Source organism: Pagrus pagrus (genome assembly GCF_965226575.1).
Source record: "Pagrus pagrus genome assembly, chromosome: 10".
Lineage (NCBI taxonomy): Eukaryota > Metazoa > Chordata > Actinopteri > Spariformes > Sparidae > Pagrus > Pagrus pagrus.
The window spans coordinates 19628080-19643253 of record NC_140194.1 but is presented as its reverse complement, the minus strand read 5'-3'; the positions used below and the strand labels follow the sequence as shown (position 1 = coordinate 19643253).

Here is a 15174-nt window from a genome sequence, read left to right as displayed (position 1 = left end):
TTTCTCCTCCCCTTACAGAGTGGGGGGATCTCCAAGAACTTTAGGAGGCTTATGTTTCAAAGACAAGGGGCTTTGGCTAACAGCGGGATCTTAAGACGCCCTTGAAATGGCTCCAGGAGGCCCTGTTGTGCACTTTGTCTTTAAGCAGAAGATGCCTCTGTAATGAGGATTAGGAGATAGTGTGTCACTTGTGGATTGTTAAGGTGTGTTTTTTTCAGGTCTGCACAGAACGCTGCTAAGGAGTTACACAAGCAGTGTGATGAAGACAGGAAGGCCTGATGGTCAGATCATGTTATAAACCGAAAGGTCATACGCTCAGTCGTCGCAGCAAACAATGAATGTCCATGATGACCTCTGTGAAGTTGTCAGTTGTCCTTGAGTAAGGCACTGAACACTGATCTGTTCACTGGATGTCACACTGGATACAAAGACAATATGCTTAAAAGTAAAACTGAAATAGTTGACTAAGTATAACTCAAGTTTTGGTCAACTTCTTTTCTGTCCTCTTGCTTGTTCATACTCCATATTTGTGTTTTATGTATTTGATGCTGTTTTGTGTGGTCTTAACACTTAATCATCTTGCAATCTCTACACCAAAAACCACTGTTTCTATTTTTCTTTTTGTTTTGTTTTTTAAATTTTGAACAAATAAAAACAATCACTTCTTCATAGGTTCCTGTCGATCTCCTGTGGTCCCCAATAGAGTGTAAGAGAGAGAGTATGTAAGAAAACAAGGAAAAGAAAAGAAAAGAAAAGAAAAGAAAAGAAGGTGAAAACCAAAACAATTGGTTTTGCTTCAATTATTAAGGAACATTTTGCCTCAAGGCCACTCTCAACCCTACACTGACACTAAGTGAAGGCAAGTTTTCAAATAATTTTAAGTTCCTTATATTCACTAAGAACATAACATAACCGGGTTATAATCTCTACATAAAAGAAGAAGAAAAACGAAACAAAATGAAATCATGTTTTAGCAAAATCCAAGATTCAACAAGATTCAACAATTCAAGATTTAAATTCTTTTAAAAATCAAATAGGACTTATGTCTCGGAAATGTTAAATGTATTCTGCCACAACATTGATACCTGAGGAAACTTTCCTCTCAGAACTTTGCACTTTCCTCAGAGGCTCAAGTCAAATGTGCCTCTTCCATTAGGGACCAACAGAACCTGAAGCCAAGAAACCTCAACACACATACACACATGAAAACAGGCTGTGGAGATAAGAAGAACCATGGGCTATGACTCTCCAGAGGAGAACCCTCACTGGGCTGCCTACAGCACTGCCTGCAGCACACACACCACAGAGGACCACTGATGTGTGAGTGTGTGTGTGTGTGTGTATATACATGCTTTCACATGTATGTGCATTCATTGCACAATCATCATTATGCATGAGAATTTGCACACCCTTTGGACTCCCGCATGTATTTCATGAGTGTTTTACGAGTTGTGTGCCCTGAGTGCGTACACTGTGTACACATTTGTTTTATAGATTTGAGTTATAGCAACATATCTCAAGATAAGATATGGTCAATTTCTCAGCTCTGTGTGTATTTCATATCTCACCATCGCAGCAGGCACCATGTTCTCCCACTCAGCATCCGTCAGCTTCTCTCTGATAGGCTGCAGCTCGTCCGGGTGGGGTTCTGGGTGAGGTTGGTCATGCAAAGAGGGAGATGGTGTCTCCTTCAGGCCCTCTCGCTTGTCGTTGGCCCAGGCCACATTGTCCTGACCCATCGCTTCCTCCTCCTCAGACGCTGAGTTGAAGGGAGGCGTTGCTCGCATGGAAGACATCATTCTGTGAAGGAAAATAGTTTGTTTTTGGGTTTGTGTTTGTTTTCAGTTTGTGTTGAAGAAATTCACTTTTTGGTGCCGATGGCAGTACCAATTTTAGAAAGTAAAAAAATTCTGCCACTGATGTGTCAGCCAACACACACACATTGTTTGCAATGATCCTTCAAGTTTGATTATCAAACACTTGTGGTAAAGGATATTTTACAATTTCACAATAAACATTATTTTCTAAAATGACATTAGTGCACTGAAAGGGTTAACTTCATTGGAAATATTAGGAGGAGAGGAGAGGAGAGGAGAGGAGACTTAAACACAATCTTGATGGAAGAAAGCTCAAGTGAGCATGACCAACTGGAGGTCTCAACTTATGTTGCTGATCTCATAATGATAAAGAGTGAGAGATATTTATCACCAGTGATCTGTGACTGTAGCCAAAACCTTCCTAAAGCATTGGTAAGGTTGCTGTGGAACACTGTAAGACTGAAAAAAAAAAAAAAACATATAGTTGAAATATATTCTAGTGTATAGATGTCAAAATGTACAATTCAGCTTTACTCATTATGTGTTGTCGCGCATCATGTTAAAGTGCAGCTTTCATTTACTTATTGTGTCCACATGTGCACAATGTGCACAGATCGAACAGTTGTTATTACTTGGATTATTGTAAATCAGATATCAGGAGATCACAATCAAAGGAAAATGCAGGGTGATCTACTTTCAGCATGTTAAATAATAAAAAAAATGTGTCCACCCAGACTGCAAATTGAAGCCACGAAAACACTGGAAATTTAAGGACGTGTGTTTAGATAGTTCATTCAGAACCACAACGTTATTTAAAATGCAGACACATGGATGCTGAAGATGTAATTACAGCTCGCTCACACGCAAGCAATTTAAAGTACATATCATATTTTTGGCATTTATCGGCCGTGCTCATGCTGAGCAACTTATAATGACACATTCATGCTGAATGTTTCTCACACAGACACCGACACCGACACACACACACACACACGCATACACACACATTAAGCACGTTCTGCCATGGGGATAATCTATTAATCTATTAAGCAGCATCAAGGCCTCTCATCACCTCAGAGCTGTTAAAAAAGCAGACGCAGAGTTTCAGTGGAAAAATCTCTCTGTTTTCTAGCGTAGGCCTCAGGCTGGGTGAGTCATTAGGGTAATACATCATTTACTGTAATGACTTCCCTTTGTGAAGACTTTCATTGACCACATTTATTCCTTTAACCCTTCTCTCTTGTATCCTAATCTCGGCCCTAAATTCTTAATTTAAATCTAAAAACATGCCCACTTTAAAGGATTTTTCTACATCTTTCTGTCATTATGTGGCTAATTGGGACCTTGTAAGTAATAACACACATACATAAACAGACCCACACTGAAACAATTCCACAGAAGCAAACACTCACACAAAATTACCTTGCGATAACTGACATTGCAGATTTCAGCAGAAAGGTTGTAGACTGTTATAATTTGCTTTTGCCCTGATTCCTAAAAACAGACCGCTCCACACAACTCCTGTAAGGTAAAACCGATTGCTACTACAGTGTTAGCATTCAGTAAATCACAGCAGCCCGTCCATCTCTGAAATATGCAGCCTCCCGGGTGCCCTTAAACGTAAATCTGACACTCAGTCAAATGTCTGAAGGGAGAGAGCAAGGCTGCAGAGTGCATGCGTGGGGAGGCAGCAAAAGGTATATAGAAGTATAAATGCAAAATTTACAGCGGGATTTGATAAAGAGTGCAATAACAGACTGAAGTCAAATGTCAATGTGGGATAAATTGAGAGGAAAAAGATTGAATAGACGGAGAATGTCTGTAAAAAAAAAAAGAAACATGAATGTAACAGGAAAAGTGTATGCAAGTGAAGTGTGAGGTTTATTAACATTTAAGAAAACTCCTGTAGTAAATCTGAGTGAGTTGTTATGTTCCATCTGAAAGAGCTCATTTCTACATGAGCTTGAATGTCGTACAGTGATTCTGAGGGTCATGATGTTCTGTGTGTGTTGTCTTTACTACCTGATTCAGACTGAAGGCACAGTGTTCAGAAGGTAAAATCAGAGAAGCGCTATGTACATTCAGACTCACTCAACTCTGACCTGAACAGGTTGGAGGACCATTAATAGCACCCTATCATAACTACATCACTTTCTGGTGTAGATTGAAAAGCATTACTTCTCTAATTTACTCTTTTCTTGCATTCATGCTCAATTTTTATCTATTTCTCAACAGTTTTTTTTTTTTTCTTCATTTTTACAGGCTCTATGGGTTACTGTGATTCAACCTTTTCAGGCTATACTGTTCCCAAGGTTGATAATAAAAGTATTACAGATTTTTCTAACACTACCTAAGGACACTAAGGACAGAAAACATTTAATTAAAAATGTAAATTCAGTAAGGTGAAGTAAGGGTGAAGTTTCGTAGTTCACAAAACATGGAGCCCCACAGCAAAATAGTGTTCACAATGCATCATTCTCTGCAACAACTGAAGTAGATGGGAACATATAAAATGGCTCCATCTCGTCTCAACACAATCCAAGCCTCCAATAGCCCCAAGATCTCAAATTGATTTGAAAAAGACGTTATTTACAACCCTTCAAAAGCCAAAATCTTCACTGTAGCTGCTAAAGTGTTGGCACGCATCACATCTGAAGTGGGTAGACAAGCTCGACTGTGTGTCAAGATTGTAAATTATCTCTTTTCAATCAATTTGGAATCTCCAGGTTTCCGGAGAAGCCTTTTAGCTTCAGTCTATTTTTTACGTCCCCATCTTCTTCAGTTGTTTAGGAGAATGTTGCCACACTGTTTTGCTGTGAAGCTCCAGAAATATTTTGTGGACTACGAAACTTCCCTTGACTTTCCATCGGCAAGGAGGGGAGTAGATGATGACTGAATATTCATTTTTAGGTGAACTTACACTTCAAAGCTTTATATTAAGAATGGATAAAATGATTACATGAAAGAGTTAGCTCATAAGGATAAACCCACAGATAAACATCATCCAACTATGCAACTCCTCAACGCCACAAAACATTTAAGCATCGTTTAGCAACTTCTCACCAGTGTCATTTTCTAATGGAGCAGGCAATAATTTGAGCGTGTAATGCTCAAAGATTTATTAGTAGTTCATTTATTTATTTTTATAACTTGCCACCGTTGCCTAATTTGACTGATAGGAATAGCAACAGGCATCAGTTGGAGGTTTCAGTTTCTCCAGACCTTCGTTGTTTTACACAGCATCATGAGTACACGAGATTCTAAGACCCGCAGACAACCAACAAACACCAAATCACTAATCCACGATCAACTTCTGCAATCCACACTGGAGCGATGAGAGAGAAGAGATGGGGAGCCGGGGAGGGAGAAGGCAGAGGAGAGCCTATATTTAGCCGACAATATTGCTGGTGCTGTGTTTATGGGGGAGCTTAAGACTTAGTTTCTTGGAACTGGTGTCTCATATGGCCAGGAATGCCCAGCCCCATAACTCGCTGCCACTGATATGGCTTCATCATGCAACAGTACAGGGGTTTGTTGATAAGCATGCCACAGGGCTTTTTGTGATTGGTTGGGGCAGGAAAACAATACTCCTCATGCAGTCGTCATCAGGCAAGTATAACATTCGATGACTCCATTGTTTCACTAATCTGGCAAATGTTAAGCTCCACGAATTCAGTGCTGAGTTTAGGAGCTACAGTAGTTTTTGTCGCGTGACTTGTTGGAATGAAAGTGGAGGGTTTTTTTTAAACACCAAAAATAAACTTTTTAATAAAAGTGTAGATTTTTTTGCACAGTTTAACAAGATTACAGCTGATTACAATGGCCCAGCTGCCAGGATAAAGTATTGGCAGTTAACGTTTCTGAAAAACACTGATACGTTCACATTTGTACGTGTCCTAGCACGTTCACATGTTTATGAACTCACTTTCATGTCTGCAGATGGAGGGGATGGTGGTGGAGTTACAGGTGACAAGGTTGGCAAGCTGGTGTTGCAGTTCGAGACTGTGTTTCAACATTCGTAAGTGTGAAACCACTGGATAATTTTGATGTGGCACCATGGCATTTTAACATTTTCTGACAACGCGTTTGTGGCAACAAACAAACAGATATTTTTGACAGGAAGTCAGAACATCTCCAGCCATGTTCGTTGCAACAAACAGCCCAGTTCCCATCTAATGTGGTTTTTTTTTAAGGAGCTGTGGAGAAAATTCATAATAAATAAAATCTGTTTTTGTGGTCTCAATACCCAGTGTTTCTTAAGGAGAGCTCTGGACATTTCCATCTGTTTGTGTGGCATCAAAACCAGGTGTTTTAGGAAGAGCTGCGGACATTTCCAGCATTTTTTGTCGCAACCAAAAATTTTCAGAGGAAATCGGGACATCGTCAGCCTCGTTTGTGACAACCACAATAGGTATTTTAAGCCAAAACATGATCTTTCCCTAAATTGTCTTCATGTTGTAAGATAACTATAAAACAGCATCAGAATAAAGTATCAAACATCAGGTATAACCATAGTGTGCTGTAACAGAGGAAGAACTCTCATCCAGTCCATTTATGTGTTGCCATCAGCATGCAGCTGCTACTGTCATGACATGAGGAAAAACAGAGGTACTGTGCTGTACTTTCGGATGTCAGCCATTACAAAAAACCGGACATCACTACTTCTGCAGACAAATATTATCACTGCAAGTTTTTCTTATTCAGACTGGAAGTTTAAACATTCTTTTATGGTTAAACAAGGCTCCCTTTGAATCTGTTAAAGAGAACAACACTGCACTAAAAAAAAAGCAAACAAGCATGTATTTGTCTTAATTTCTGAAAAAGTGATAAACATTTCAGAGACGTCGGTCTTTCGTCTGACCGCAGCTCTTATGCCTGGAAATATCAGATCCCTCCCTACTGAGACGTAGGAAGAAATTGAGTGATTATAGCTGAAGGAGCAACCTTCTCCCAATGAGACTAACAAAAGAATGAGTTTGGCAACATGGAGAGACTCTCAGGAAATAGTAATATAACGATAATGTTACACTGATAGCTGAAAAACAAATTCATTTTTCACACACATCGCCTTGAGGCTCTCTAAAAGCCTTTTCAGATTGTCAGACATCTACAAAAACAACAACTCTTTCCTCTGAAAGCTGTTTTCCCGTCTAGATATTTCTCGGTAAGTGATACTGGTGAGATGACTGCTTAAAAACTAAACAGAGCATACACTGAGTGAATAGTTTTTATTTTTCAAGCATTTTATACATTTTTTAAGAGCGTGAAGTCAGGTTGTGATCACGCCACAAGTAGGGTTTACATCTCAGTTGTATAAGACTATTATGTGCTGTATACAATACCTAATCAATCACAATAAAGGTATGCTCAGCAAAGTTACTTACTTTTCTCTTTGAGCATTTTGGTTTAAGTTCCCTTCCCTCCTTTGTTGCCTATGGGAAGTCTTACAGCCTTTATCTCAAAGACACATTCGACAAACACACTGTTGCTGGTGGACAGCTAGCTAAGTTCCCTTCTAAAACGTGGACAGTAACTTAGAATCCTTTTGTGAGCGGAAGAAAAACGAAAACCGGGGTCGGAATTTGGCAGGAAAGTGTTGTTCAGATCTGGCCTGGAACCTGGCGACTTGGCAGAAACAATCAGGCATTGTGGAGCGTGGACGGAGAGGGACCTGTGACAGATGAGAGCGGGAGAGAGAGGGCCCCCTCTTAGAAAAACAGTACACAAAGCGCCATTCACAACCCAGGTCCCTTCTGCCACTTGTGGAGCGAGAGAAGGGCTCCGACAAAGGCCTTCGACTCGACCAATTGGGTGTAAAATCTCCAGCCGTCCCAGCTGGATAGAACTGAGGAAGTGGGAAATACCAAAGAGAAAGAGAGACAGAGAATAAGAGGAGAGGGAAAAAAACAGGGCGAAAGAAAACTGAGGCCTTTCCTTGGGATTGTTTGTCTGTGTTGGACAGTCCCAACAAGAAAACACAGTGAAAGAAAAGCTGAGGGAAGCTGAAGGTTTAATGGAGAGAAAACAGAGAATGTATTCGCTAAATCACTGGAAAGATGACATAATTGCAATAGCATCCAATACAATTGTCATTCTGTGCCCTTTAATCAAGGCACTTAAGGGATAATTCTGGTTTATTACAACTTGGATCCTATTTTTGTTATTATTTCTGTCCATACCAATAATGTTGAACTGACCAAAATAACTGCTGAGATCAGGTGACACAGCAACGCTATGCTGAAGTCTGTTGTGTTGAGTAGTCAGCAAGGTTTGCCAAGTAAACACATCCATAATGTTGGCAATAATATCTCATTACCGACAAAAACTGTTTAAGCAATCTATGGCAAGAACAGCAGGTCAAAACTGAACCAGGAAGTCTGTATACTGTGATGGAGGTTCACAATGGAAAGTCTGGGTCTTTTTTTTTTTAGCAATGTTGCCATTGTGTCAGTACCCAATATCAAAGTATCCAAAGAGTCATAATTGAGTAAAAGTACAGATATTGTGTTCAAAAATTACTTTGGTAAAAGTGAAAAGTCAAAAATAAGATCAAAGTATGATCAAAATCAAAGGCCGAGAAATCTTAGCTTTTGGTCTCTTGAATGGGTTGAGTGAAAGAAAACATGCTGGATCCTACACCAGCGTCGATCATCTGACCCCCTGCCTCCTACTACATGGCAACTTTTTTCAAACCTAATTGCTGAAAGTAAGTTGTTTGGTGGTCATCAGTTAAAGTCTGCGGTTGTATCAGGCAACTCCTAGGTGTCAATGAGTAGCAGGGCGTTGCTAAAAAGAACATGTGTGCTCAGTTACTTTCCCTGGATAAATAAATGAAAAAAATCATCGTGAAGAGAATTGGCCTTGTATGAGAACGGCTCTCCCAGCTCCTAAATCTTGGGTCTGTCTGGACTCTCATTAGATCATCGCAGAGCGCTGCAAACAGAGGGCACTGTCATAGGTCAGACATGTGGAATGTGAACACACACACTCTGCCCTGTTTTCTCCCAGAGATTCCCTCGTCCCGGCTTTTTTGCTCAAAATAGAAATGTTCAATAGCAACGCCATTTAGCCCCAAACCAGCCGATTTCGTCACTGCCTTAATAGCAAGAAAAGCAGTTTTGTTTTCCGAAATTCCAGCCCATTAACATGGATTTCTCTGTAAGAGGCAGCTCTGTAGCCAGCAGAGCCAACAAGTAGCTGCTCTATTTCAAAGCTGTTGGTGCTCATGGCATGCGACTGCAGGTATTCTCTGACCTTTTCATGACTCAAGTGAAACAATGAAGGGAGGTGAGCAGAAGGCGGATGCTGTGCGTGATGATCGGGTCAGAGTAACCCGTACATCAATCAGTTGTCACAACCAAATTCTCAGGTAAACAAAAGGCATTGTATGACCATCAGTATGTTACATTGAAGAGCTCTATGTATTTACACCGCATTTACAACCACACGGCACACGCAAAAGGACAGCATTCAGGCTATGTATGGAGTAAAACTGAATCAACTCAACTTGAAATGAATGTTTGAATGTTGTTATCTTTGAAAATCTTTAATATTTGTAATCTTTCGGTTTTTACCCCACTTAAAGATATTATATGCCTCTGTGAGGAGAAGAAATTCGACAACTCTTGAAACCACAACATAAAACAATTAAATATGTGGTCATGGTGAAGGCCAGCTGACGCAAAACTTTCATCAGCCAGCAACAACATGTTTAATGTTTCATAAATGATTGTCTTTGTGCACTCTAACGTTATAACCTATCATCAGTTTGTTTGGAAAAAACAGAACCTTTGGGGCATTTCTATGAGTGCTGACAGCCAGACATTTGTCTACTGTAAAACTGAGTTATTTTTTATATCAAGGCTATCCGTTTATTAGCTCTGGATATTTTAGGTCTGTTAGGAAGTTGCAATTTAATCAGATCATCACTGTATTAGCCACGAACAGCCATTGCAATTAATAGAGTTTTAAGTCTAAACATACTGAATGTATTAAAGTTACCGTGACAGTCAACGTCACTGACCAGAAAAAGAAAAGAACTGAAAAAGCAGAAGAAAAAGATATCACAGTGCCAACGATGTTTGATTGACATGTGATGTTTGGGAGGTTCAATGCTGAAACACCACACTAATGAACACATGTTCAGGAGGTTAGTGGCACAGCCACTTTGCACTACGTCCCACAGGAAGATGGCACTCATATAAGATGGGTATTAGCTGGTTGATTATTGGCTGGCGGATATTCCCTGCATCCGTTTCATGATGTTGGCATCAGCCTAGTTCAGAAAATCTCTGAACAGACGTTCATTTTAGATGAAAGGTGAAAACTGACATCGACAAACATTTTCTTTTTGCACAGTTACAGGTAGTTTAAGACCTTAAAATGCTATAAGCAAAGATTTTGAGGTAGCTAATAGCATCAAAAATATTTTTTAGTAAGTTCTCTCTTAAAGCATGTAATTATTTTGTGAGAAATTGGTGGTTCAATATTTGGTTTTCAAATAAATCTCTTCAAATATAAAATTGCCAAAACATATTCCCTATTTATTCCATGGAGGAAAATGTGGAGAGGAATTCACTTCATCCAGTGTCTACAGAGTTTTTCAATATTAACAAACATTGTAATTTAGGGATTTTGTCTCTCATCAAATGGACACCTGGAGCAAACATGGGGTTTGATGTCTCCATTAGTCCGGCCGATGGAAAATCTCAATCAAAGCCAATGATGGAACACTCAAAAAATTATGAATGCGTCGTTTGTACGGTGGGCGTAAACACACACCGCTATGCCGGGTCTCTGTGTTCAGGGACCCGGACCAAAACCGCAGACCCCGAGAAATCCAGAAGTGGCCTTATTGACCAACACCCTCCCTTGTGCTTGTTATTTTTCCTGGCACGCGAACACACCCCGAGCTAACACAAATACAGTACACATATACATTTATCTACTTCGTGGCAACGATACAGAGTAAACCATTGAAGAAACCATTGAAGACCAAAGTCAACACTCAGTAGCTCAAAAGGACTGTTTGTCTGCTACCTCCCGCCCATGGTAGTTACAAGTCCCACAGTGTGAATATTTTGTCTGTTAATCCTTAAAGTAGACCACATTGTCCAGGTAGCTGTGCCATTATATAAACACAGAAAATCGGCCTATAAAGAGCAGATTTAATACAGTACTTCATTGAAACAAACAATGAAAGCCGAATAACACATATTTTACTTGCTGTTGGGTATGAACATTTTGTCATCATGCAATATGTTTTGTGATTTCTATAACTGGGGGGAGTCCTGGATGTTTCAACATCTGTGTAAGCCACCACAAGACTTCTAGCCGGTTGTTTGCGATATATACTAAATCCAACAGTGTATAGCCTGCCAGCATGCTCTCTGTTTGCTTGAGGCCCGACGACTATCTCACTGATTGCATCAGAAGATTACTCGATTAATCGAAGACTGTTTGAGAGGTTTCTAGTGAGTTAACAGAGGAGAGTTGTGGTAGATTTCAGGACATATATTTCTATATCCTCAGCATAACATTTCAAAGAAACATCAAAATTGAAAAAAATTACTTGACCCAGGGATAGCATCTAGGTTGAAAACCGACATAGAACAGAACCAGTAAGAAGAGAAGAGGACCGAGACTAGAACCCTGAGGAACCCCACAAGTTACCGCTGATCTGCTAGAGGTGGACATAACAATACCTAAACCAACCAGGAGCAGTTTGAACCAGTACATCTGTATGACATGAGCGATAAAAGCCAGCAAAAACTGACACCTCAATAACATATCAGACAAATACAAATACAATGACATTTAACGGTCCAATTTGTAAGAAAGTTGATTTTTGAGTCTCATTCCCGACTCGTCAAATATTGATACTTTAGAATGGCGGCTGACCACACAACAATCTGAAAGCATCAGTATTTGACGAGTTGGGAATGAAACTCAAAAATAACTTTTTTCTTACAAATTGGACCTTTATTAGTGCAACTTTTGAGCTGCATGCCACAAACAAACCCAAAAGTCTTCTCAAGGAGGGCCTGAACATAAACTTGAGCCTTAAAGGTGCACTATGTATTTTTTCTTATTTTCCTCTGAGAAACAGCTTGTTTGTTCAGTTATGGAAAAAATAAATATTTCTGCGTTTGTATTATTACCTCATTGATATCATAAATATTAAAATTCTGAGTTTGAATTTCTCCTCCAAAACGACATAGTTCTCCTTTGAGGATATGAAGCCACTATAAACTAACAAATGTATTAGGTATCAAATATTTCATTGGTAAGACAGCAGAGAAGGAAGCTTTCATTCTCTCTCAACAATGATATAAATGCCCATGAACAGTCAACATCAATTTTAATGCATCCTCTTTCTTCATTCACATCTCTACAACACTCACTCCACTACCACTATCCTCATTATCTCTATTTCTTCTGTCCTCTTTTTACCTCTGATCTATATCAGCTTAAAGCTTGTGCAGCCTGCCATTAGACAAACACCTTACAGGAGGTAATTCGTTGTTTACCAGCATGAGCTGATGCAGCAGCGAACCACCACATGTCCTCTCACTTTGAGCCAAGATCCTTATTATCCCACCAGTTACCTTTGACCTCTTTGGGTAAGAAACATAATGCCACTGTGATGCACAAATAAGCTTGTTGCACAAGTTCTAAGCCCTGTGGTGGGGTGACCTTTCCATATAGGTGACAGTAGCTGTAAACACAAGGATATCCTATTATCTTAAGAATATATATACAACAATGGATGCCCTTTTCCCAAGAAAAAGGACATTAACTGTCACTCAATATCCGTCCAAAAAGAAGATGCAGCTGGATATTTTTATAGAACACCCGAAGGAATGATGCTTTACGTCAAATAAATTAAGCAGATTAAGCAATCAAAGTGGGTTAATTTACCAAAGGGTTAAGTTTCAAAAGTATCATTGGCAAAGTCTATTTCAGGGTGACATCAAAAGTAGAAAGTCATGACAGAAGCCCGTGGCGATACGACAGCTGCCCTCACACATTTTTTAGAGTGATTGCATTAGCCCTGAGGCTAGCAGCAGAAAAAAGTGAGCTTTAATAAGTCATTATAGGACACTAGGGTCTCACCGTGGCTGAGAACAATCATCAGACATCCATGTTTACTGTTTTTCAATGTAATCTACTGCATTTGTCTATCTCTGGTACACATTTATAATTCAGTAAATGTTGAGCTGAGTGGACATGACGGCACAAGGGGAAAAAAATCTTGCTACAACACAAAAGTGGAGAACAATTAAGATACATGTTAATTACTTTCAGTTGTTGATTTGGCAGCAGATGAGAAAAACAAAGGCATAGATAATGTGCCATCTTAATTAGAATAAAAGTGGATGCATTTTTAAAGAAGACCAATGGTTAAGTGGCACTGGAGCAGAGATTTAATGTCAGTGGATCAGACTGCTTAAAGCCATTAAGACAAATTTATATACACCTTTAATGTTTAGCAAATTCAAATTAATGATCTATTTGTAAACTATATTTATGAATAGACCTGAGTGTTTGTGATTGTTTCCTCAAAATAGAAAAACAAAATCATTTAAAACTTTGATGTAAACAAAAGAATTAGAATCAAACAAGGAGCTCTGGAGTGTAACATCATCTGCAGGAGCGTCCAAACAGGTGGCTTTTAGAGCGCCCAGGAGGCGCGAAAGCCTACTAATCCCAGATTAGGACTGACAAGTCGTTTCACTGGATGCCCCCATTGTAATCCCAGTTGCCTCTCTATCCTCTGACAATGAGCTTTGTTCCCTATCTGTGAAAGAGCTTTGAGGATTTCCTCAGCTTTGTTAGCATGAAATGGCTGCATTATTCAGAGGCATGCTACTTTCAGTCAGTCAGAAAACAACATATTTTTATTTAATTATTGACTGCCCTGAATGTGTAATGTGTACAGATGGTTCTAACAAGTCATCTGTGCTAAAAACACAGGATTTAATTTCTACACATTTTGGCAGTGTCACATATAAGGGCATGTCAAGAGAAAGAGGGGAGATGTGTGGGTATGTAATTAAATGTTTTAACATATCAGGCATTCATGTGACACAGATGCACCAGATGGTGTTAGGGTGAGTGCAACACTCCAATAATCTTAAATTCAACCAATATTATACAACGATGTTTGCATCATTTCACAGTCTGAGATATGAAATTCATAACTTCAAGAATTTTATATCCAATCTCCTATTTCATGACAAATAACCTACAGTACATATGTTTATGATGTGTCTCTCAGGGCACCATGAGATCATTTTCTTAGGATTGGCTCCAGATGACGATGAACTTTTCCTGCTCTTTTGACAAATTTGACTTAATCAAATTTCACCAAATAGTGATGATGCATTATGTATAAGTTTAAATGATCGTTTAACTTCCTTCTGTAAAATCTCAAAGAGAAAGTCTAATAAATCCTGAAGATGTAAAACACGAATGAAGTTACACGATAGACTTGAAAGCATCTTAAAGGAGGCAGAGGAGGACTGATGCTGAACCAGCATGAAACTTCTTCTCCTCTCCTCGAGCAGTTGTCTTGTTTGGCGGTCGGAGGCATGTCAGTGTCCCCCGGTATGTCGAGCTGTCACAATCCACACTAATCCTTTCCATGGTGTGTACCCTGCTCGGGCTGAAGCCGCTCGTTATAAAGTCTACGTGAGTGTGTTTAGCTGTACATGTGTATTATGGGAAACAGGCTGGGTGATTTGAAACAGTTACGTGCGAGTCGATAAGATATATCTGATACTACGGACAAGTGGCCTATATACGATAAACACATCCAGTGCAGAAATGTTGAAGAGGCAGTTCTGTGGCCACTTCAGCCTGTGAGGAAAGTGAATAAGTCACGCTCTCTTTCTCTGGAATATGAACATAAGCAGGAGTATGTAAAAACACATGTACACATGCACGCAGTCACATACTTGAGTGTAGAGAGGTGTGAGTGTGTGCTGCAGGTCAGAGCCTCTCGACACTGCATGGTGCTACAAGGTATCCATTGTACTTTTCCTGCCCACAGCGAATATACATTGTTCACGGTGCACAAGGCCTCGCTTTAAAACATGCAGGGTGTTAATCTAGCCAATCACAGCAGCCGCTGTTCACATGGACTTAAGCCCTTGAATCAGGGCAAATATTTAGAACTCAGGTGGGGCTGTTCAGTCCAACATGCCTGACGTCAAGCGTGGAAAGTCTGGCAATAAACTTTCCTATCAATAATTTTCTATTCTGCTGCTCAATTTAATCAATCTGAACAACACGGTAGCTTTTAAAACAGTAGTGATAATGCTGCAAAGACAGTTCATAAAAGCTTTTACATTTG

The 15174-nt window shown here is 39.6% G+C and overlaps 1 protein-coding gene across 5 annotated transcripts in view; it reads right to left on the bottom strand.

Moving 5' to 3' along the window:
* Positions 1 to 15174, bottom strand: part of LOC311263664 (transcription factor SOX-6-like) — a 115641-nt gene that overhangs the window by 72925 nt on the left and 27542 nt on the right. For all 5 annotated transcript variants that reach the window (XM_084363890.1, XM_084363889.1, XM_084363887.1 and 2 more), the window contains one exon: positions 1569 to 1800. In XM_084363890.1, coding sequence (XP_084220016.1) covers positions 1569 to 1799 — 231 coding nt within the window. In that variant the 5' untranslated portion in view covers position 1800. The remainder of the gene's footprint in view (positions 1 to 1568; positions 1801 to 15174) is intronic.